Below are 24,665 nucleotides of genomic sequence, written 5' to 3'. Positions count from 1 at the left end.
GGTAGCTCTTTTCAGGGACATTTACAAGACTTGCTCTTTAGCGTGCACAGCAGGATTATTGTTAGGTATATAGTGCTCTAACTTGCCCAGGTCAGAAGGATTTGATTTGAAACTGTCAGGTCAGACTCCGAGCTTTTTTGTTCCCCAGCCATTATATGTATGTGAGCTTGCAGTCTACTGTATTAAGAGTACTCAGTTAAGCACTGGCTGGTGTGGTATATGTGAGCAACGTATTCTTTGTAGACTTCACGTGGGAAGTTGGGGGGAGGGGTCATCTGCTGCTGAGTATTTTTGGAGCCGTGATGGGCAGCCTCCCTGAAGGCTTTTGGAAGTGTCCAGGTTCTGCTTCCTTGCCACTTGTTTTCCTTCTGAAACGTCAGTCGTTCAACACAGCCAACTGAACTTTCTTCTCAAGGTTGAGACACTGCACGCCTCTGATGTTCTTCCAGGCAGAGGCCTGGCTTGTGGCACTGGGGACCATGTGGTGTGGTCAGGGAGCATCTTCCTCTGTGACAGGGCTGCTGATTCTTCTTTCCCTTTGCAGATTCTTCTCTCCTTTCTCACTCCTGGCGGGAACAGGCTTCACAGCCAGATCTGTGAAGTTTTGGACATCGATCTCATTAGGCAGCAGGCCGAGCACAGTGCTGTTGATATCCAAGGTCTGGCCAACTATGTCATCAGCACGATGGGAAAGATATGTGCTCCTGTGAGAGACGAAGACATCAGAGAGCTGAAAGCTACTACCAACATCGTGGAGATGCTGAGGTTAGCCCTTTTGCTGTGTGCATTTTCTTAGTGTCTTGGAATTCTTTGACGATAACTGAAAGTAACAGGAAGCATAGATGAACTGGCCTTCCAGAGGAGCTTGTGACGCCAAGAGGAAAAACAAAAACCAGGAGGCAGTCAATATGCCTGAGGTTGAGAGCAGCACTAATCTATGAACATAAACATAAACACTCAGAAGGAAGCGTGACATGCATGTATTTAGCTAAACAATAACAAGAGTTTCCCCCATATCCTATGATCTCCCAAGTCATGGATTTTTGACTTAACGTAGAGTACCAGGTGTGTATTCCGTCCTGTGAAGCAGGCCTTAAATCCAATCAGAAGGTAGTTGGTTGGTTACCCCATAAACAGTCATGCCACTGTTGTCCAGCAGGTCTGTATTGTAGCATTCAGGGTTCTCAGCTAGATTAAGTCACTGATGTTTTCTCCCAGCAGCCTGGCTAGCATCTTCTGACACTGTGTACCCTAACAGCCAGGGGAAGCCACCATTTTAGTTCCAGCTTGATTTCTCTGTGTCTGACAATCAAAGTATATAGAATCTTTAGCAGTAGAGTCTTACTGTCCAATACTGGTGGACACCCAAGAGCAGTATTGTTTTGGGGGGAATTTTGAGCCTCTCTGGGGAACAACTCAGAGGGCGATATCCCATTCCTGACAGTGGGATTTTTGCTTAAAGACCCATGTCTTCTAAGAGCAGTATCACCTGCTCATACAGTGTTTCTTCATTACAAGCTTTAAAAACATGCGGGCTCCTTGGTTAGTGTGTACAGCAGTGGGTTTTTGTGTGGATCTTTAATACATCATTTTCTCTGTAACACACCCTGCCTCCTTCCCTTTTAAACCTTTCACACATCACAGTTCTTCCTCCTCAACTCTCCTGGTCTACATGTTTTGCTGTCTCACCCTCTTAAGACCATCTTCAACCTCCCGACTTTTTTCTTGTTTCTTGACCCTTACAGACACCTGTACAATAGGAATGCATAAATCTGAAAAGTCTAAGCTAGGATCATCCCATGAGCAAACATGACAATTGTCTTTCTGGATCTGAGTCAGGTCGCTCAGTAGAACGCTTTCTCATTTCATGCATCTTCCTGTACATGTCATAATTACATTTTAAAATACTTGAATAAAATGCCAGCATTTCTCAACTTGTGGATCACAACCCCGTTGGGGTCAGATGACCCTTTTACAGTGTCTCCCTACGACCATCAGAAAATACAGATATTTGCGTTATGATTCATAACAATAGCAAAATGAAGTAGCAATGGAGATAATCTTATGGTTGGGGTCACCACAGGGGAGGAACTGTATTAAAAGGCCTCAGCATTAGGAAGGTTGAGGACTGCTGTCTAAGTAGACTGCATTTTCTTTGCCCACTCATTGGTTGGTAGATCTCTAGATTGACTGCACTTCCTGGCTGTTCTGTGTAGAGCAGCGATGGACACGAATGCTCCTGAGCTTCTGTCTTCATTGTCCCCCTTCTGTTCATCACACCCTTCCAGGGGGATGTTCTTTTGGTCCTGAGAAATGGAGGCACAGAGAGGTCGAGGAATTGTGCAGGGCCACAGTTCTGATCCCCAGAAAAACTGAATCTGATCACTGCTCAGCCTGAAAAGCAGCTTCCACTTAGTGCCCCTCCACCCTCCCCGTCCTTTCATTTACTGGGGTGTTTTTCTTCTTTCTGCAGTGGTAGAGTCCTATGTGCTGTTTTCAGGCTCATTAGAATCCCAATAGGTTATTGGGGGTGGGCGAGCTGCTGGTGCTATCGATATTTGCCACAGTAGATGCTGGTGCAGTGTCTGGAGGAGACACTTGGAATACACATGTGTAAACTTCCTTGAAAAATGACCCTGGGAAATGACTGTTGACACCCCAGGCCCCTCAAAGGTTTATCCAGCCTGTGACACATAGGTAGTTGTCAGTTTCAATGTAACTTCTTAACTACTTCTTTGTTTCAATTCTAATTAGACAAATCTTCCGTGTCTTGGACCTCATGAGAATGGACATGACAAATTTCGTCATTAGGAATATTAGACCGCACATCCAGCACCATTTGGTGGAATACGAGAGAAACAAATTCCAGGAAGTTCTAGAAGAAACTCCAAGTATGTATAATATGATGTGTGCTAATGTCCAACTTGGTTCAAAAATGAGGTCCTGTAACTTCTGCCTGTGCGTGCTGTGTTACTAAAGCCAAAGTTCTTGACTTTCCTGTTAAATATGTCTGCATCCGCTTCAAAGTTGACATCGCAGACTTGCTGTGGATTGTCTCAGGAAGTGTCCTGAGCACGTGTTAGTCTTCCATCTGCTCCAAGTATCTGAGAGACTCTTTTGGGAAGGCAAGATGAGCAAGCATGCGCTGCCAGATACACTATCGTGCAGCCACAGAGACCGGACAGGAGCTGGAGGTGTTGATGGACGGGATGAGGCGAGGCTTCTCTAAGCACAGAGCATTAGAGCAGAGTTTGCCAAGAAGTATGGGCGGGGTAGCCACAGGTTTAGGGAAAAGGACATTCTGACCACAGAAAGCTGCAAGATCAGAGAGCCTGAAGCAGGGACCTGCTTTGTGTGTGACACACACAAGGTAGATGTGACCAAAGGAAAACGGTAAGGGAAGGCGGGATGGGCTGTGGGCTGAGAGAGACGCAAAGGCCGAGCACATGGGAGGATTTAGAGCACCCCAGCTTTAATGAGAGTCTTGGAAGTCTCGATGGAGGAAGCAGCATGTGATTGCTACTTTAGAGTATGTCCTGCACGGTAAACAGACTGCAGAAGAGGGCAAGAGTTGTCAGCTGTGGTCATGGAACCTCTCAGACAACAAGAGTGGGGCTTGTTCCAGATAGCAGTGGTGGAGGAGTAAGGTGGGTCCTGAAGATTGAGGGCGCCTAGTGAAGGCTGGAGGAAGGAAAATGGAGGCACCGAGGACGACTCAGTAAATATGTTTAGACCAAGCATTGGCTCAGTCGTCAGAAGGGGAAACCGGGGAAAGGAAGGTGGGAGTTTTTGATACATACGTTTTAAGGTACGTTTGCTGTTAGTGTAGAGATGCCAGGTTGGTATGTGACTGTGAGAACGCAGTGTCGGGAGCCGTGGATACACACTGGGGCTCCTCAGCCTGTTTCTACTGTATAAAGCTAGAGAAGTGGGTAATTGACACTTAAAATGTGTTCTGTACATCCTAACTACTCTGCTTCCGTTAACTAAACCATCACAAGTACATGATGTTGCCTCCCACTTTCTACGTGGGAAAATGAGGCATAGAGAGGTTGACTGTGTGGCAGCTTATGAAGTATGGAGCTAGACTCACCCAGGCAGACTTGCAGAGTCAGTGCTCTTGCCGCTCTTAGTCATGAGGCCAGACAGCCTAAGGGAGTGAGTGTAGATCTGGAGGGAAGTCAAGCGGAGGGCATCCTGCAGGGGAAGTAGGGGAAGCTTGAGTGGACGTGACAGGAAGTTTTCAGTAGTCAAGAGAGAGGAAGGTCAAGATTTGACCGTTGGATTTGACCAATGAGGATTATTGGTAACTTTGATGGGAGCACTTTCAAATGACTGGTTTATGACTGGAGAGGAGGCAGACAGGGATGGGATTGGTAAATACCGCTTCCTTCAGTCCAGCACCCAGAGAGGTCTGTCCTGTTCCCCTTTATTTTATCTGTGTTACCCACAGATGAGCTTGAGGTGCTGTGGCCATCACTGGCATCTGTGTTGGTTGGGATTTTATTAGCTGTGATCTAAGGCTGTTGGGTGGTCTACCTTCCCCCTGGACCACCTTCCACAGACTGAGCCTTTCCATCACAATGACAGCATTGTAGCAATTGTGTAAACGGTGCACAATGGGTTCTGGTTTAAAAGGCTTCTATAAACTGGAGCACACCCAGGGCAGCCCATACATTGTGGGAGGCACATGAGCAATGATCATGAAACTAAGTGTGCTTTTATGCTTGTTACCAAGGTCATGATAGCATCTTCCCGCTGATAGCAATTTAGAGGCCTTTACCTTACCTCTGTAGGGCAAACTAAAATCTTCATGGGGAAATAGTGGACAGGAGGTTTGACCCTCCCTATAATTGGAGCTATTTGAATTTTGGGATGGGCTCCTCTCCACTGCTGGTGGTGATACCTTCTTTGTGAAACTCTTTCACTGATTGGTCATTCACGTCTGTGAGAGCCTGGCCCTGTTCCTCCTATTTACATAGGAGGAAACTGAGGTTTTGTTATGGGAGAGCCTGTGGATAACCCGGATGTTTCTCTGCTTTAAATCATGCGTCTTTTTCTTTTTTTCTTTCGGTTTTTCAAGATAAGGTTTCTCTGTGTAGCCTTAGCTGTCCTGGAACTCAGAGATCTGCCTGCCTTAACCTCTCAAGTGCTGGGATTAGAGGTGTGTGCTTTTTAACACATATCTGCCTCTCCTGGGACAAGGCACTGAGTGTCGTGGGGCATACTGCAGAGGGGTCTATGGTATCAGCTAATGGATGAGACTAGATGATCACTAAAGACTTCAGTAATCAAAGCTCCATGACTTCAAGGACTCTATTTTAGCTCCACTGGGAAAGGGATTGGAATTTAAAAAACAATGTCTAAGCCCGACTCTGTTCTCAGCATCAGCTTCCTGAGGCTCAGTGGTCGGGTCCTGTGTGCCTGTGTGTCCACATGCAGTCATGCCTTCAATCCAGACAGGTGCAACTCTTGTGAAGACTACTTAGCACGTGGCTGACACTAGTTTTGTTTATCTCAAATTATTTGCTTCTTCTTAAAATTTAGGTGACCTTATTTTCACCTCTCATGTTGACTTGGCTCTTTCCCACAGATTTAGGAATGGAGCAAGGCCAATTATACTTTGCCTAGCTAGAGAAATCTGGAGTGCAGGAAGCAGCGTGTATGTCAGCTGTTAATTATATCCCGAGTCACTCTGCCAAATAGTTGGTCCCGGCTCTAATATCAAAATAAGAGTCTCACAAGAAGTATTAACACAGGAGGAAGGACATGAGTCTTACCAGAGTTTGTGGTACACACACACACACACACACACACACACACACACACACACGTGTGTGTATGTATGTGTACATGTATTTGTATACATAGCACATATATTTTCTCTTCCTGTTGCCTGTGGGTCAGGGTATGAGCTCTCAGCTACCTCTCCAGCAACATGTCTGCCTGTGTCTGCCATGCTTTCTGCTTTAATGATAATGAGCTGTGAGCCAGCCCCCAGTTCCATGTGTCCTTTTTAAGAGTTGCTGTGGTCATGGTGTCTCTTCACAGCAACGGAACGTCTAACTAAGACAAAGTCTAAGCTAGATATTGTCATGTATGCCTATAATCCCAGAACCTAGGAGACAGGCAGGGCCGGAGAGGTGGCTCAGTGCTTAAGAGCACTGACTGCTCTTCCAGAGGTCCTGAGTTCAATTCCCAGCAACCACACGGTGGCTCACAACCATCTGAAATGAGATCTGGTGCCCTCTTCTGGTGTGTCTGAAGATAGCGACAGTGTACTCACAAAATAAATAGAGCTAAAACATCTACAACAACAAACCCAAAACAAAGCAAGCAAACAAACAAACAAAAGCAGGCAAAACAACAAAGCAGAAGGAGCACGCACTGACACACCTCGAGAATTGTGCCCTAAGGAAGGAGCGAGATGGTGGAAGCTGGTGGAAGCCGGGTCTCCCAAATCCATGTCCAAATTAACCTGTGACTTATCTCTTTCTGTGGATTTTTCCCTTTTGTGCTGTATAAGTTGGGTTGTGTTACACCAAACAGAAACCAACTAACTCTAGCTAGCATAGTGAAGAAAAAAAGCCTGAGCTGCACCAGGCAAGGAAATCAAGGAAAGCCAGACTACGTTAACAGATGGGTTAAGATTGCTTCAGACAAGGGCCATCCTTGAACACTCTGGTAACTATGAGTCCCCCAAAAGAGCCCAATGAGCATAAACTTAGCTGGGCTAACCTCTCGTTAGGGAAGTTGGGCCTCTTAGTTAATAATCTGAAAAGAAGACAAGAAAACATGGCAGAAAAAAGTAGTAGAAGTCATGGGTAAGGAGATGTTTTTCTGACTGAAAATTGGACCACTTATCTCGATGCCCCTGCCACAGCACTGCATGTTCTGTGTTTCTGCTTCCTGCTGCTCTGGAAATGCCTCCAGAGCCTGGGCTGTATTTGTTCATCTCGGAATGCTCAGGACTTGGTACAGTACCCATCACATAGGCGGTCCTCGGTACGTGCCATTGCACAGAGGAGCAAATGGAGAAGCTCTCACTGGTCCCCAGAAGACTCAGGGAGGCTGCAGGATTCCTCAGCCAAGGATCTTACATATGGAACCATATGGAACGATCAGGGGACCAGCTTTCGGGAGTGAAATCTCAGCATACAGTATAGAGAAATGCAAGCGTGCTTTCTGCTTTTCTGGACCTGTACAATTCTGACTATGTGTTAGCATGGCCTGGGGCATTTCAACAGCCAGACCCAAACCTGACCTCAGACTGATTAAGTCACAAACTCCAGGAGCTGGGAGCTGTGCCCAGAATGGCTGTTTTTCTTTTCTAAAATCCCTTAGGGTGATTGTAAAGGCCAAGCCACACTGCTGCTTTACTTGGAGATAACTAATTGGGCATTTACTATGTCCACTGTGAGTGAGTAAACTCGCAGGCTAAATGCTGATTAACCACCATACTGTATATCTCCCTGGATTTCCACTGTTTTCTCTGATGGCTATCTTTATAAGCAGAGCAAGCAAACCAAGAAAAGTGTTTGTTGCCGAGAAGAAACAGCTGAGATTCTGGGGTGCTGTGGCTACAATATAGGAAACAGCACCAGTCATAAGTTACCCCCGTTGAATTACCGGACTCCAAGGAAGAATTGCAGTGTGGTCTTTATTTTCTGTCTTGTTGGCTTTTTTAAAATCTGCGTCTGTATTTAGTCTGCTCCTCTTGGTAGCCGCTGCTTTATAACCTCCATCAAATGGGTGCTTTTATGAGAGCTGTGAAACAAGAAGCAATTTGCTTCTCATGGGAAATCTTAGAACTGGGTTCTAATGTAAAACAAAGTGAATTTTGCTCTAAGGCTGTCACAACCCAGTAGAAAAATTGCCTCTAAACCTATAAAGCCTTCTAGAATAGTCTTCAGTGTGGTTTCATTTGGTTCAGGATGTAAGAGATGGGGGAGTCACAGTTGGTGGAGAATCTTGTGAACAGAATGTAACTGGGTACCTCTAAGTCAGTGCCCTTCATCAGTGGTCGCCTCTGCCTGCCTCTCCCTCCGTGAATCATGGCTAGGAACTTCTGACTGCTCTGTTCTGATGGTAGGTGTCCTGGTGTTCGGCTGGGGTCAGGAGTCAGGGGTCAGGAGTGCCACTGAACATCCCAGAGTGGTCAGGACAGTGCCCCAAGCAAAGGGTTACCCAGACTAAAATGCCAGTGGTGTTGATACCCCATCTAAGTCAAGAGTTGAAACGAATCCATTTCACGATGACCTAAAGAGACTGCTTTGTGCTTTAGGAGAGCTGGGTCTTCAGTAAACAAGAAAATCTAGTGGCGACTGAGGCCCCTTGGGATAGTTTCCTGTCATCTTGTTTCCCTTAGTAAAGGTTGGTGGTGAATGCCTCTCTCCTCCACCGTCCGTCCGCTGTCTGCAGGAGGCAGCTCCACAGAGGCAGCCCGCGGCTCTTGCTACAGCACTTTGGACAGTTCAGTCAGGGGGATGGAGGCTCCCTGACCAGCTCCACCCTTACGACTTCTCTCATCCCCGCTTCTGAAACAGTCCATGCATGGCACTAAGAATTGTGCTGGGTGGCTGGATTTCCTGTTTTGTCAGATTTCTTACATAGTGTTCCTGTGGAGATCTGAATTTTCTTTAAGGGGATCTGCTGAGATTACACTCTTTGAAGCAAAAGCCCTAATTGGTACCAAAGCCAAATCCACATTCTTTATGTCTTTGAGATCACACTGTCTGAGGTAACTTTAGCGTGAACTCACACAGCTGATCCGTGACAGAGAACCTGGTTCAGAACACGTGTGCTTCAAATACTAAATCCAGTTCAGGTAGGGACAAGTCTCCCCACTCCCTCAGGTATCTGGGGAGCCAAATGGTGACGATCACAGTTGCTAACCGTTATTAGGCATCTCTTACTGCCAGAGTATGCATGTCTTGAATTCTTACCCCAGCTGCAGGAAGGGACTGTTGTCCTCTAGGTCCAGTCTGCAGAGGTGGAAGTAGAACCACCATTGAGGAAAGTAAGTTAGGCAAGGCACAGTGCTAACAAGTGGTAACAGGCTGACTTGAATAAGGCCGTGCTTCCAACTAACTCCCCCAGGGGAGAGTGTGTTACACACCCCGAGTCACGCCCGGATTGCTGTGATGTTAGGTTACCCTTTCTTGTGTGTTAATCAGCAATGTAGGTTTGACTCTGCAGTCACGTGCTTCCCCATGCTCTGTGTGGTTCTCTGGGCTCCAGGGCAGCAGGCTATTGCTCTCCAGTTCCTCTACTGGAAGGGGCATTTGTTCTCACCAAATCAATTGCAAGGAATCGGGGGGCTTTCTGCCTGCTTCTGTTTGTGATTTTAGAAACGGGCTATAGTGGATGTGGGTGGCTCCGAGTAGGGAGCCATTTGATATCTGCTGGGGTTGCATTTGATGGGGGTGCCACCACCATGCCCTGTCTCTGGAGAAGTTTCTTCTTAGCTTTCAGATACCCATCTTCTTTTTAAAAATGACATTTTTATTTTATGTGTATGGGTGTTTTGCCTACACACACACACACACACACACACGCACGCACGCACGCACGCACGCACACACACACGCACGCACACGCACACGTCTGTGCACCACATGCTTGCCTGGTACCCATGAAGGCCAGATGCCCCTGGAGCTGGAGTTAAAGATGGCTGTGAGCTGCTGAGTGGGTACTGGGTATCAAACCCAGGCGCTCTAAGAGAGCAGACCGTGCTCTTTAACTGCTCACCGCTTCTCCAGCCCTTCACACACCCTTCCTGTTTTCCATGTGTCTGTGTTTGAGAGTTTACGTGAAGAAAGTGAGTGAGCTGACTTGGGTCTCCGAGAGAGGCACGACACTCACTGTCTGAGTTCTCTACCCTTGTGATCTCATCTAACTTGAATTGACTTCCTAGAGGCTTCACCTCCAAATGTCATACCCTGGAATTTGAATTAAGACTTCAAAATACAACATTTGGAAGAGAATGAAGACTCAGACATTCAATCTGTCATGGTGACTTGTTGCTTGATTCACTTGATCAGTGGCTGCCAGGGAGGAGGCCTAGAGTGAGAGAGCAGCTACTAAGAGGCAACGTGAGGGAGCTGTGTACTTCCTCTGAGGGTGGGGGGAAGAAGAAGAGAGAATTCAGGAGGGGTGTCCACAAATGTGACATTGCCACAGAGTGGAAAAGGAGGGTGAGATAAACATGGCAGTAGATTCGTGCTGTGTACTTCCTCTGAGGGTGGGGGGAAGAAGAAGAGAGAATTCAGGAGGGGTGTCCACAAATGTGACATTGCCACAGAGTGGAAAAGGAGGGTGAGATAAACATGGCAGTAGATTCGACAGCTGGTAGCTTTCAAAAATGTGAGGGAAGACTGTCACATCCTCTGACCTATACTTTGTATCTCAAGAAAGGACACAACCCTCATTCAGCTGCTCTAGATAGGGATATGGAAATGCTCCTACAAGGCGTCTATAGTTTCTGCATTTAAATGGTCCTCAAGGCCCACGCTGACTATCCCTAAGTAATAATACTTCTTTGCCATGATTGCTCTCCTCCTGGCCTTCACTCTCTCGACTGGCCTCCATCTGCCTCCCATCCTCTCATCACCTAGCCTTGCTCTCAGTTATCTTTCTAACAGATAGATCTGATTGTATCAGTTCCATGTTGGAAAGAGTTATGCAAGGAATCCTTCCTACCCATAGCCATTGTGTGTAACATAAATCTATTAAGAATGAAAATATGGACTATGGGAACATGAACTCGCCCATGGATCTTGGTAAAAGGATAGCTCTAAGTGGACACTCAGGTTTGGCACCCAAAGGGTTCAATGCATTGAGTCCAGCTCAAGGTCATTTGTGAGCGAGCTTGAGGTAAGCTGGTTTCTGACCACCAAACCAGTGCCATCAGGAGTTGTTCTTCTTTTCTCTAGCCCCTTGTGGACCAGAAGTATGTAGATGAGGGACAACTTCCAGACGACCGTCTGCTGTCGTGGTTAAGTCTTTGCGTGGTATTCTCATTGCTAGCACATCAGCCAGCCTTCTCTCCTGTGCCTTCAAGTACCACTGTGAAGTTCTACTTCGTGAGCACTCCTGAGTATCCCCTCTCTCTTGTTCCTCTAGAAGCCACTGTATTTATTCCATTACAGGCATTCGTTATTTATAGGTCTGTCTCTCCTTAAGGATGTAGGGCCGTGGCTGTGTCTTTTCATTCATCCCCAGGACCTCCATAGAATCAATCCATCATGTACGAAGTATGAGCAAAAGGACTGCTCAGATAACTCTATGGCTTTTTTTTTTGCCCCTAGATGCCCTCAGTCAAACCACGGAATGGCTAAAAGAGTCCATAGATAAAGAATTATTTTCTGAGACTGATGTAGCTCCTGGAGCTGAACACAGCTCCACACCAAGCCTAAGCCCTCTGACGGTGCTAAACAATTGTTACTTGAAACTCCTTCAGTGGGATTATCAGAAAAACGTCTTACCAGAGGTGAGTGGCTTTGTCCATCCCCCCGTGGGTGTCCAGTGTGGGATTCTTGTGTGTGACTTTGAGTCAGATGGTCTGTCATGTTGCACATGTACATTAACTAAAATCAGATTGAAATGAGAGTGTGGATATGCATTGCTTATTCTACATTTTCATGCCAGTGGGCTTCCCTTTCTGTTTGTACATTTTAAATATGCTAGACACTCATGACAGATGGACCACGGCTTCAGGAACTGACAGAAAAGCTCAATCAATTGAAGATGATCGCCTGCGTGTCCCTAATTACCAACAACATGGTGGGTGCTGTTACAGAAGGCCTGCCTGAGCTTGCAAACAGGTTAAAAAGGATCTCAGCTGTTCTGCTCGAAGGCATGAGTAAACAGTAAGTTCTTCATGTATGTACCTGCTCCCCAACACATGAACATTCTGCGTGTTTCCCAAAACAGGCAATGACTTTGCCCATGGGGACAGAACAGTCACCTCTGGCTTTGATGTTTCTCACACCGTCTCTTTCCACAGTGTCTTTCAGCTTCTTGAATATTCTAGATGTCCTTTCATAGGAAGGCAGAGGCGTGTCCCTTGACACGTGCCAGGATAAGTGTCGTGTTTCCCCTTTCGGTGGCACACACGAGAGCTTTTCTATGAGAGTGCAGTGGGAAAGCAGAACCGGAAGTCCACAGAGCCATGTGCAGAAATATTTTGTGAGAGAGGGTTTTCCGCTCTACCCTCCCTTTTTTTTTTTTTTGATGACTTCAATGGACCCAATGTATGAAGGTTTTAAAGCAGGCAGCTGTGTCTAACATGAGCTGAAGGAAAGTTTTGCTTTTGGAACTCTGTGTCCAGTATTGCTCTTTCATTGGCTGTTAGATCCCACGTGGATTTTTGCTTTTAGTCCATCCCGAGACACTGTCCACGTCAGAAGACAGGTCTTGTCAGTGTTTCAGTGGCTCTCATGTGGGTCAGCTCTCCCTGCTGATTTGCCTTTTGGGTGTTTTTAGGGCTGTGTCCTCTATTCCTGCCACTGAGGCGATGCACCTGTCCTCCCATCTGCTATAAAGACCATGAGCTTCGTGCTAAAACCTACAGTAGGAATCCAAGTGGCTTGGGATCCACACTTCTCATTTTGGGCTGAGGCTCAAAGGAGAGGGATTTGGGGCTGTATGGCTAGACATAGGCAATCTAAGTCTCAGCGCCTCTGTCTGTATGAGGCCCTACCCTTTTTGCTGACTCTCATACTGACCTGACAAGTACCTTAGTTTCCTATTTCAGGGCCCAAGACCCACCAAGAAACAATACCTTTTTCTGTCCTTGCAGACGGTCTCTCTCTGCACTGCCTCGCAGTGGGAACCATTGCTTTCCTGGAGTCTTTCTCATTAAGTGTTCACTGAGCACCCAGTGCTGCCAAGTGTTACTATGAAGTACATAGAAACAACGTGTAGGAACTTCAGAGGACAGGCTTTCAGATCAGGTGACCAGGCCAAGCTCACCTCTTTAACTGTCTTGTTCTGTGATTGAACAAGTTCCCGAGTCTCTCTGAGTGTTATTTCTCATGTGAATGCAGCATAAAAGGCTGGAGAGATGCTTGGTGGGATGAGAACCTGAGTTTGGATCCTGCAGCAGCCATGTAGAAGTCAAGCATGGAGGAACGTGTCTGTAGCCCCAGGGCTGGGCACGTGGGCAGAGAGACACAGATCCAGATGCTTGCTGGCCACCCACCTGTGAAAATAGCTAGTCCCACGTTCAATGAAAGGCCCGATGTCAAGAAGTAAGGTAGAGAGTAGTGGCAGAAGGCGGCTGAAGTTTATGTCCCCTTGACATGAACACTCATGAGTGAGCACACACCACACCCCATGCATGCTTTTTCCTCTACTCTGGAGCTGCGAGAATAAATGATTAATGTGAGCCCCTGTCTTAGTTAGGGTCTTACTGCTGTGAACAGACTCCATGACCAATGTAAGCTTTATAAAGGACAACATTTAATTGGGGCTGGCTTACAGGTTCAGTCCATTATCAAGGAAGGAACATGGCAGCATCGCAACATCCAGGCAGGCCTGGTGCAGGAGGAGCTGAGTTCTACATCTTCACCTGAAGGAAGCCAGGAACAGACTGACCATCCTCAGGCATCTAGGAGGAGGGTCTCCAAGCCCACCCCACAGTGACACACTTCCTCCGACAAGGTCATACCTTCTAATAGTGCCACTCCCTGGGCCAAGCATATGCAAACCATCACAGCTTCTTGGCGTAGGTGTCAGGCATCGGTATGTACTTGATGAGTGTTAGTTATTAATAACTGCTGAGGTGTTCATTCATCCTCCCTATAGTTTTATTCACTGTTTACTGGACATTTCACACATGTAGAACCGTTCCTTTATAGGAAGGGAAGCATTCACTGCCCAAGTCCTCGCCTTATAGATGGAGTAACAACATTCAGAATATAAACGAATAGATTAGATGCTCTCAGATCACCTGTAGGCCCAGATGTCGTCTGCGTGTGGCTTGGTGATATGTTACAGAGATGAGCAAGGTTTTGCTTTTATTGTGAATGGGAGCTTTGGCTTATATGGAAATTAAATTTTTCCTACAGCCTAAGAACTTGCTGAGTGAAAGCAGGGGAAAGCTCGAGCACTGCTCTAGAGGGGATTACAACATCAAAGGGAAAGCCTTTATCCAAACAGTCCACCCTTGGGCTGCAGAGTGCCAGAGGCAGGTCCAGTGTGAGTGCACACAGACTTCGGATAAGGCGGAAGACCAGGGACACCACACCACGCACACGCTTTCCTCACTCAGCATTGACTGTGCTCACACGACATTGTGCCAAGAGTTTACACTGGCAAATAGCAAGAACCTGGATCTGAACCAAGGTCATCACCGCGTCAGACCTAAGTCCCGATTTACTCCGTTGAGCGACCTGCTCTCACTAGGTCACCTCTCATCTCAGTCTTGGACTCAAAGGTTTGACAACGATACATAAGAACCCTTTGTGTAGGGAGATACCATTTCAGCTACTCTTACTAGTGCAGATATAACAAACACTCTCACTAACTCTCCCTTTCCTTATTGGTTCCATGACTTGCTTCTTAGTGGCTGTTTATAACGTCTAGTCTGTGTACTTGGAGTATTTGTTATTTACTGGAAAGTGGTAATGGGAAGTTCGATGCCTTTGGTCACTATCAGTCTACTATTTCAGATAATTTGGCCTCTTGCTATCTTGGTTGTTTTTATTGGTGTTAAAGATTTACTGCTATAGGCACAGGAAAATTAATTTTTCTACTCAACTTTATAAGCTCATTAAAAACTGTCTATGATATGGCTGAAAGCACTGGGCTGCTCTTGCAGATGACCCAGCACCCACAGGGCAGCATATAACTCTAACTCCAGCTCCAGAAGATCTGATGGCCTCTTCTGGTCTCCATAGGCACCGGGCATGCATATGGTGCACATAGGTACATCAGGCTAAACCCTCGTATATGTCAGATAAATCTTTCAAAAACATATATGAATGAGTCTCACTAGTGGGTTTAAAAAGTAAATGGCTATTTTCTGTCCCTTTTGCCAAACCTGTAAAAGTAGGGTTCTAACGTACACCCTGGCTTTTCTGTCAGATACTGGGTGCACAGTGCATGGTTCTCGGCATTTGAACTCTGTTGAGTGAGGGCATTGGCAGTTGGGAGAGGTGTTATTCTCTGTTCACTCTGATAAAGTCAGTTACTGTTGCTTCTAAGAGCAGACTGGCAAACATCTGCAATAAGTTAACGAATTCAAAAACTAAACCAGACTCGGCCTGATGCACTTTGTTGTGTTCTCCAGGACCTTTAACTTGAAGGAGGCCCTGAACTCTATTGGTGTTCAGACCTGTGCTGAAGTTAATAAGGCCCTGAAAGAGAGAGGCTCGCCCACCCTAAATGCTGAGGTTCAAGCTAATCTTGTCGGTCAGTTCACAAGCCTTGAAGAGAAGGACAATCCAGTCTGTGCCTTGATGGGTGAGTTCTTTATGTTTAAACCAGTTTCTGCTTCAGTTCCAGTCTGCTCTAACTTGCTGTATTTGACAATGTTTAAGTGCCAGTCATATTTTAGTATTACACACAGTTCTAAAGCATCAAGTCCTCTCCAGATTCTATAATAAAAACTTAACAAAAAACCCAGCAAAGTCTTCAAATGCCTGTGATACACTTGGAATTTTGTCTTATTATAGCTGTGATGAAACACCATGACCAAAGCACGCTGGGGAGGAAAGGGTTCATTTCACTCACAGTTCCATATCACAGTCCAGCCTCTAAAGCATTGGGGGCAGGAACCTGGAGGCAGGAGCTGATGCAGAGGTCATGGAGGGGTGCTGCTTACCTGCTTGCTCCCCATGGCTTGTTCAGCCTGCTTTCTTATAGAACCCAGGATTACCAGCCCAGGGATGGCTGAACCCACAATGACTGGCTCTCCCCTATGAAATGTTAATTAAGAAAATGCCCAACATGCTTGCCTTGGGCCCCATCTTTTGGAGCCATTTTCTCATTTGAGACTCCCTCCTCTCAGATGAGTCTAGCCCGTGTCAGGTTGATGGGTAGCCAGCACAGATGTTTAGCTTTTCCTTTTGGATGACAACTATTAAAGCATAAAGAGCTACTGCTGGTCCTACGTCCCTGTTCATATGAGCTGGGGTGGTACTTCATAGCCTGTCACAATGATCCAGCCCGCAGACGTTATGAAGGCAATACATGGTGGTGTGGAAATCCTGGGGGAATGCACCTCAAACCCACTCTGAGCACACTCACAGAACGAGGCTAACGGTTCTGCCGTGAGCATCCCTGAGATGACTGAGGTCCTCTTCTTGGTCAGGGTTAAATAGGTAGAAAGTGAAAGGCTGAAATTGGGAGGCTTCTCAGTGTCAGGCCAGGTTGGAGAGTTGGCGGTATGGAGAAGTTCAGGACTCCTGCTGTTGTTACCTGTGACTAGTAGAAAGGAGAGTTGTTTTTCTCTACAGCTGAGAGGGCAGAGGTGGGGCTGGCTGCTGACAGCATTATTGGATAGTCTGTTTCCACACTGCCATCTCAGTACCATCTTCTTCAAGGCTCAGCGCCTACACAGTAAGGTGGCATGCTCTACCACCCTCCTCCCATGTTTAAGTCAACCAGAGCTCAGTCTTCCCGCTGTTTGCTAACCAGTGATCTAGCATGGAGTCCTGTTGGCTGTAGGCAGCCTAGCTGTACAGGTTCTGACCTTGAATTGGTCATGGTGATCAGTGGCAAAAGAATTCGATCTTGAAATGTGCACTCACATCCTGGTCAGTCTGCTGACCCAGAGTATTAGGGAGAGAAGGGGAGACACGGTTCTCTTACCCCAAATCAGGGTGACGTTTCCATTAATGAGGACAAAACCAAGTGTCTTTAAGAGAAATCAAGTCTAGGAGGAGGAAAGAGTGTGGAATTAGAACGGACTAATATTCCAGGGTTAATCTATAATCTTAGCAAATACAGTGTCAGCATCCTGATAGCGTAGACACATTTTTTTGTGGGTTGGGGGGGCCCTGGAATGTTTTTTCTTATTCTTATCGCTGGGGAAATAGGGAACCAGAAGTTCAGGCTACTTAGGTGGGCCAAAGCCTCACCTTAGCCCCAGAAAGAACCAGTGCCAGAGTTCAGCATTGTAGGTGACAGTTGACTGAGACTGCTACCTAGGGGAGACAGTTGATAATGACAGCTGGCACAGTCACTTGCCACAGCCCTTACCCTTATAGCTCATGTCTGACCTCTTGGTCTCTTGAGGAACAGTTGTAATCTGAGCGCCTGCTCCTGACGGAGAAACAGACATGCAGGCTGCTGGCTTCCCACGAGGATGTAGACCTGTGAGCACAGGTCCATGCTTGCTGGCTGCTCTGTCCTCACAGTGCTTAGTGTGTAGATGGCATTTGATACACGCCATACAGTGCCCATAGCTAAGTAACTGACAGGGGCACACTTGGGATTCTTCCCTGCCTGTGGCTCCAGGGCTGGCACTCCTCACTGCTGTGATTAAGGCAGATCTGGAGCCAGGTGGCCTGAACTCAGTGTGTCTGTGCCCTGGATGCCATCAACTGGGAAGGGGGAGGGGCCGGAGATGCCTCTAAAAACCTGGTGAAGCAGCTTTCCTTCCCAGCTCTGCCCAGGGCAGCTTTGCCTGTTGTTCTGCACACTGAGAGTATGTTTTAATCTTATTCAAAGTATCGTTGCCTTAGCTACTTGACTGTCTTGAGTGTCTCTCTTTTGACTCTGGGAGCCAAGGACAGGCCTTTGGCTGGGACTCCACTTGGCTGCTTCAAATGAGCAAATGCCTCTGTAGAATTGGCCTAAAAACTTGACTGATCCGAAGAGGAGGCAGAGCCACCAGTGGGCATAATGACCATTCTGAAAAGATCTCACTTTTAGGCTTTCTTGTGGTAAAGTGTTCACATTGTTTTTGTGCTGAAGTTAGGCCTGGGTCTAAAAGAGCCACCAGTCGTAAGGAAAGGTCACTGGGTTTTTCGAATGATGAGAATGTAGCATAAATTGAGCACTTCGATCTTGGCATTCAGAAAAGGCTCTGCCGCCGGCGGCTTGTCATGGACTCTTCCTGTGCATGGCACTCGTGCCCTGCCATGCGCCTCACTGACCTGAGTGCATTTGCCAAGGGCATTACACTTCTCACCTTGCCATACCTTTGGAAAGTAATTATAATGGGAATTTTCTTTCAAGCCAAGCCCTTTACACACACACACACACACACACACACACACACACACACGGAAATGTATATATCAATGTATATATACGTGTATATATGTATATACAGACATGTAACAAGTAGAAAGTATCTATGGGTTATCTTCTGTGTCTATGCATGCTCATAGCCATTTACATTTTTGAGAGGTAATTTTTTTCAGTAGCGCATGTGATACAGGACTAATTTCTCCCTGCTCAGACCCACAGATGGGAATGTATTATCTGTGAGTGCCTTCTTCAGGCTCCATTCCCAGGCTTCCATGGTTTGCAGTTTGGTATTTCATTCCTCTCTCATTTTTATTTAGTCAGGATCATTGTACCGTGTATCATCAGGCCAGGAATGCAGAGATAAAAAGACAGAGCTCCTCCCCCATCTCCACCCCCGGCCTGAGCTTCCTCTCTCAAGATAGGAAAACCATTCACACTGAGAGGAAGGCTGTAACCCGTGGTCAGGGTGGCCCCGGAAAGAAGCCACTTAAGACTCAGCATCGAAAGAGATCTGGACAGAGTGGAGTGGGATGGGATTAGTAAGAGGAAAATCCTGGCAACTTTGGAGTTCTGGGGTTAGTTCTGCTAAAGTGCAGTCTGTGGAGAAAGATGATTGAAAATAAGGGTTTTGTAACTGTCAAAAGCCAGGCACATGTGGTGCCTGTAAATCCCACTACTTGATGTGGGGGCAAGACGATCCATAGCGTAGCCACGTCGCATGCTTGAGGTTCATGACCTTTTCTCTGAAGGAGGGAAATAGAGGCTTTCATTTAATGTTAACTGCCTACGCTCAGTGGGCTGTGTTAATAGTAAACATTCTTATTTCTGAGGGTTTTGTTTCCAAAGCCAGAGAGAGCCCTTGGAGCTGCAATGTTGTAGTGGGTCTGATTGGCACTACTTTATCTGATGTGACCGTAGCCAAGTCCATGCCTTCTTTTGCTTGTATACCGTAGTCACAAGGTCAGACAGTGAGGACACAGCTAGGGTCAGTGCCTGATACAGTGCTGTTGGAGCAGCCCTTCCTCCATGTCCCCTGTGCAGAGTGACTGGATAACTACCCAACCAGGGTGCCTTAGAGAGTATTGTTTTTACCTATGTCAGAGCAACAGGTATGAACTTCAGCTGTCTCTAGAAACCTAGGCGTGTACCCAAACACCCTGTATATTATGTTGAAAGCCCAAGTTTGCTGGGTTTCTGGTTTTTTTTTTTTTTCTTGTCAAACAAAAAATTTGGATTTCAGTATGAAACCCCTGATTTTAAATTTTTTTAAGATTTATTTATTTAATTTATGTATACAAGTACACTGTAGCTGTCTTCAGACACACCAGATTCCATAGATGGTTGTGAGCCACCATGTGGTTGCTGGGATTTGAACTCGGGACCTCTGGAAGAGCAGTCGGTGCTCTTAACCACTGAGCCATCTCTCCAGCCCCTTAAATTGCTTTTATAAAAACAAAACCCCAAGGAAAAATGATCTTGGCTATATGATCGTGGATATTGGTCATTGACTTTTGTAAAAGATTGTAGCTCAGAAAAGCACTATTTTTTCTAACCAACCATCTCTCTGTAGAGGTTACCACTCTAGCCTGAGCACCGTTTATTCCTCACAGTCCAGAGGGCAGCGGAGAAGGTCTTCGCCTTGTCAGACTCATCCATGCTTCCATGGTTAGCTGAGGCTATGCCCGTGGGTCTTGGCTACCAGGAGCTGGGGAGGCATCTTGCAAGGCTCTCCTTAGAGCTAGGAGAGGGGTTTCTGCCTCTTTGGTCTCATCCTCAGTAGTTTCATCCTTATTTGCATGGATGTTGGAAGGCAAAGTGGATGTCAGTCGGGCATCCTGAGGCTTGGGCCTGCAGCTGCCATCCTGGCATTTCCATAACATTATGCATTAGCGAAAAAACAGGCCACAAAGCCAGTTCAGACGTGACAGATGACAAAGTACTCTTAATCCTTAGTGGGAGGAACTGTAATGCCACTCGAGCACAGGCAGGGGTAAATGGAAACCTTACGGCTTATTGCTGAAGGTTATGTACTTCTGTAATATAACAGGTAAAAATACCATTTTTTCCCTTTAGATAAACGGATCCAGTTGTACATGAAGAGCCTGCTCTGTCTTCCAAGCACTCAGAAGAGCAGGCCTCCTGTGCCAGGTGGCCTTGATGTCATTCAGCAGGAGCTGGAAGTGCTTGGCTGCCAGTATGCAAACATCGTGAATCTCAACAAGCAGGTGTATGGACCTTTTTATGCAAATATATTCCGAAAGCTGCTCTTCCGGGATGAAGCCATGGGGAAGATAGATGCTTCACTTCCTACCAACTAAAGAGAAGCTGGCCCTGGAGACCAGATGGAGGCCAGCACTTGGTGCACGGTCCATTTACACCAATGGCATTATAGATGTGGTACATTCTCAGCACTGTTCCTAGAGCAGTGTTAGACGAATCTGTGTAAGCTGGTAATGTTAGCACCACAGAAGGGCCACATACCCCTTTCGTGTCTAAAGCAGATAGTTTTATGAAGAAAAGTATTTTGTAATGAATTATATTGCCTATATAATACTGGTGTTTTCTTAAACATTTATATTGAGGTGTTTGGGGAGTTTGTATTGTTTTGACAGCATGTCTGTGTAACAGCCCTGGCTGTCCTGGAATATATTGCACATTTCGATGTGACTTGTTCATTCAACCTGAAAGGTGACTTTGTTTAAATACTTGATGATACTGCCATTGCCTGCAGACACACAATGTGCAAACATTTAAAAATACATTGAAGATGAAGGGCATTCTGCTTCTTTTTTGTTAAGTGGCAAAGTAAATTTGTGTCTTGGGTCTGGATGTAGCCGAGTGCATCATTAGGATTTTTAAGTCATAGCTCTTGGCATGTTTATTTAGTTTTTACTTAGACATTTACTTCTACTTTTGTGTCTTTCCTAACATGGTTGTTTTGTAATAAAAATTTTATTAAACAGAGGACATGGTAATTTTTTCATTCTTTTATTGCTAGCACATGTATCGTTCATACTAACTGCATCTTAAAATGTTAAAAAAATACTTCAGCATAACCAGTGCTTCTGTTTTCAAACCCATCTTGGCATCTCAGAGTGGAATATTGGGCATTTGTTTTTTCTTTTTCTTGCTTTCATTTTTGAGACAGGGTCTTAACTCTGTGGCCCTGGCTTGCCTGGGATTCAATATGTGTACCTGACTGACCTTGGACTCACCGAGATCTGCCTGCCTCTGCTTCCTGAGTGCTGGGATTAAAGATGCACTCAGTCCTTTTTATCATTTATTCGGGGATCACTCTGTGCTGCTCCTCAGAGCTTTACAGACGTGGTATCATTACTGTTCATTCAGTTAGTAAGCACCTCTGGAGCATCAAGGAGGTAGTACTCACTTCAACAGTAGAGATACTAAAATTATACCATAAAGATTAGCATAGTCCCTACACAAGGAGGGTGTGAAAATTCCCGAGACCATCTGTATTTTAAAACAAAGTAAGCCATATCTGTAAAATACCATGTTTCTTCCTCTCATGCAGAACCTGTGCTTATACTGAAGACATGAAGGGAGGAAGACTATTGAATGACATTAAAGAGGGCGGGAGTCGTGGGATGCAGGGAGGAGAGTGAGTGGGTAATGGTAGCATCTGTGTGATCAAAGTATATTATATACGTGGATGAAGATGCTATCATGAGGCAGGCATGGTGGTACAATCTGTATAGTACAAGTATCCAGCAGGCTGAGGTAGAAGGATCCCAAATCAAGGCTAGCCTAAGGTACAAAGACACTGTCTTAAAAAAAAAAAAAAAGGAAAAGAAAAGGAAAAATTCGTAATGAAATCTATTATTATAATTCTCTTTGTAGACCAGGCTGGCCTAGAACTCAAGAGATCCACCTGCCTCTGCCTCCCAAGTGGTGGGATTAAAGGCATTTGCCAGCACCACCCGGCTAAATAACAAAATTTTTAAACACTCCAATAGAAAGAAAGTTGTGAAAATTAGTAAGGGCTATAAAATAGATTTGATTCGTGCTGGTAAAGTTCAACTCTCCCATGTGGAGGATAATTCTTGGTCTAAAACCTGACATGTGCATAGGAATGGGCCAAGAACCAACAGCATTGGGAGTGGACACAGCAAAGTCTGGCTGGACAGTGCACACAGTGGTGAAAAGAAGCAATGGGTCCAGGCAATAGCAGCCAAGAATGACGTGACGAAAGCAGGACAATGGCAAAATGTTTCTTGGGTGCCATACTCAAGTTTTGTTTTGTTTTGTTTGTTTTGTTTTGGGTATTTTTTTTTGTCCTGAAAGGTTTGGAAATAATCACTGAATGTTTGTAACAAGAGAAGGTCACAAACTTAACTGTGGGAAAGTGTCTTAGTCAGTGTTTGTATTCCTGCACAAAACATCACGACCAAGAAGTAAGTTGGGGAGGAAAGGGTTTATTCAGCTTACACTTACACATTGCTGTTCATCACCAAAGGAAGTCAGGATAGGAACTCGCACAGGGCAGGAACTCGGAGGCAGGAGCTGATGCAGAGGCCATGGAGGGATGCTGCTTACTGGCTTGCTTCCCCTGGCTTGCTCAGCTTGCTTTCTTATAGAATCCAGGAATAACAGCCCAGGGATGGCACCACCCACCATGGGCTGGTTCCTCCCACCCTTGATCACTAGTTGAGAAAATGCCTTACAGCTGGGTCTCATGGAGGCATTTCCTCAAGGGAGACTTCTTTCCCTGTGATAACTCCAGCTTGTGTCAGGTTGACACACAAAACCAGCCAGTAGAGGAAGATAGCTCTTGAGGTGGGGCATGGGGGGGAACACGACTCCAGGTGCTGATGTAACAGTCTTGCTTGCGTGTGTGTGTGTGTGTGTGTGTGTGTGTGTGTGTGTGTGTGTGTGTGTGTGTGTGTACATGCTCACATGAATACGTCTTATAAGGAATAAAATTCAGAAACAAGTGGTGAAGGAATTTATGAGACTTAAGTACCTCACAGAATCAGTCTTAAAAGGGTGGGAGCTAAAGCAGTGTAATTAGGCAGGCATCCAGCCACACTGACCATTTCCGAACTCCTCTTGCTACTTTGCCTCACTGAAGTGAAAGCTGAATCCCCAGATACCAGCCTTCTCTTGAGTGAGACTAGACCAAGTACCCAGCCCTAAATGGTGAGGCAGAAAGGTAGTAGTTGTTCCTATCCCTGGGGCCCCACGAAAGAAATGCTCTTGGATAGAGAAATGGCATGAGGTGATCACTTTGCAGCCTGCAGCCTGCAGCCTGCTAGCTTCGAGGTGACTGAAGGACATCTGAGAATCCCAGCATATTGGGACAAAGAATGAGCATACTTTCTCTTCAGAGAATCCTGATGTTCTGCCAAGTAAGGTGCATGCCTGAGGAAGTGGCCTTCATGTTCCTTTTCTCATGAGAAAGTAACTTGGTTTTGATTATAAGAAGTAATACATCTTAAGAGTTGGGACTGCTGACAGATTTCTAAGTCTGCAAGGGGGTTTGGGTCACTTTGAACCAGGTAAACTATTGCTAGGGAAACAGCATCTGGTGAGAACTAGATACTGGGAAATCTTTATTCTGCTTCACCTTTTGAATAAACTGCATGGGCTGACTTGGCTGTGTACCCCCTGTGTCCTGTTAATGTGGCTCTATCCTTGGGACCCCAACGCAGTATACATTGACACTCTTGTTCTAATGCTGTTCAGGAAAAGTAGTGTAAGTCTGAGCCCACAAAATTCAGGTTTAAATCCACCCCAGCAATCCCACAGCTATGAGTTCAAGCCATCTTTTAACCTTCATGAACCAGTTACCCACCTCCCTTTCCACCAGACCTACTTATGTACCTCACAGGATGAGGCTCAAGCAAGATTTGTTTGAATGATAGTTATGGCTATTCCTGGTTGTCAACTTGACTATATCTGGAATGAGCTACAATCCAGAAATGGAGGGCACACCTGTGATCCAGATCTTGAGGCTGGAAGACACAAGTTTCTGACCTGGATTTTGACATGGAGATCTTGAGGCATAGTGGCCATGAAAAGCTTAGGACCAGACAAGGTAGTACCCACCCTTAATCCCAGGAGTCCCAGGCAAACAGATCTCTGAGTTCAAAGTCAGCCTGGGACAAAGCAAGTTCCAAATCCAGGCATGGTATGCACCTTTAATCTGGGCCACACCTCCTGCTGGAGGCCTACATCAGGTCATTGGAAGAAGTAAGACTCAATTCTTCACTTACTTGCCAGCATATCTGTTGGAACCAATTCTATAGAAGAGCAGCTGAAACAAGTACCCTCTTGGGACTGAGCAACCACTAGATTCTTGGCTTCCCATTCACAGCTGCCCATTGTTGGGTTAGTTGGACTACAGACTGTAAATCATTGTAATAAATTCCCTCAATATAGAGGGGAATTCTGTGAGTTCTGTGATGCTAGAGAACCCTGGCTAATACAGTCTGCCAAGTACA

General features: G+C 46.0%; 1 protein-coding gene and 1 pseudogene across 3 annotated transcripts in view; both read left to right on the top strand.

The window, feature by feature from the left end:
- Nucleotides 1-21,168, top strand: part of Tcp11l2 (t-complex 11 like 2) — a 34,839-nt gene extending 13,671 nt beyond the window's left edge. For all 3 annotated transcript variants that reach the window (XM_087557114.1, XM_087557113.1, NM_001017458.1), the window contains 6 exon segments: nt 545-765; nt 2,755-2,891; nt 11,310-11,491; nt 11,689-11,870; nt 15,296-15,468; nt 20,278-21,168. In XM_087557114.1, coding sequence (XP_087413240.1) covers nt 545-765; nt 2,755-2,891; nt 11,310-11,491; nt 11,689-11,870; nt 15,296-15,468; nt 20,278-20,522 — 1,140 coding nt within the window. In that variant the 3' untranslated portion in view covers nt 20,523-21,168.
- Nucleotides 21,169-21,584: 416 nt separating this feature from the next.
- LOC148004589 (U6 spliceosomal RNA) lies at nt 21,585-21,685 on the top strand (annotated as a pseudogene).
- Nucleotides 21,686-24,665: the final 2,980 nt, after the last annotated feature.

The sequence above is a fragment of the Rattus norvegicus genome, chromosome 7 (genome assembly GCF_021556685.1).
Source record: "Rattus norvegicus strain SHRSP/BbbUtx chromosome 7, alternate assembly SHRSP_T2T, whole genome shotgun sequence".
Taxonomy (NCBI): Eukaryota; Metazoa; Chordata; class Mammalia; order Rodentia; family Muridae; genus Rattus; species Rattus norvegicus.
This window is presented reverse-complemented; position numbering and strand designations above follow the sequence as displayed.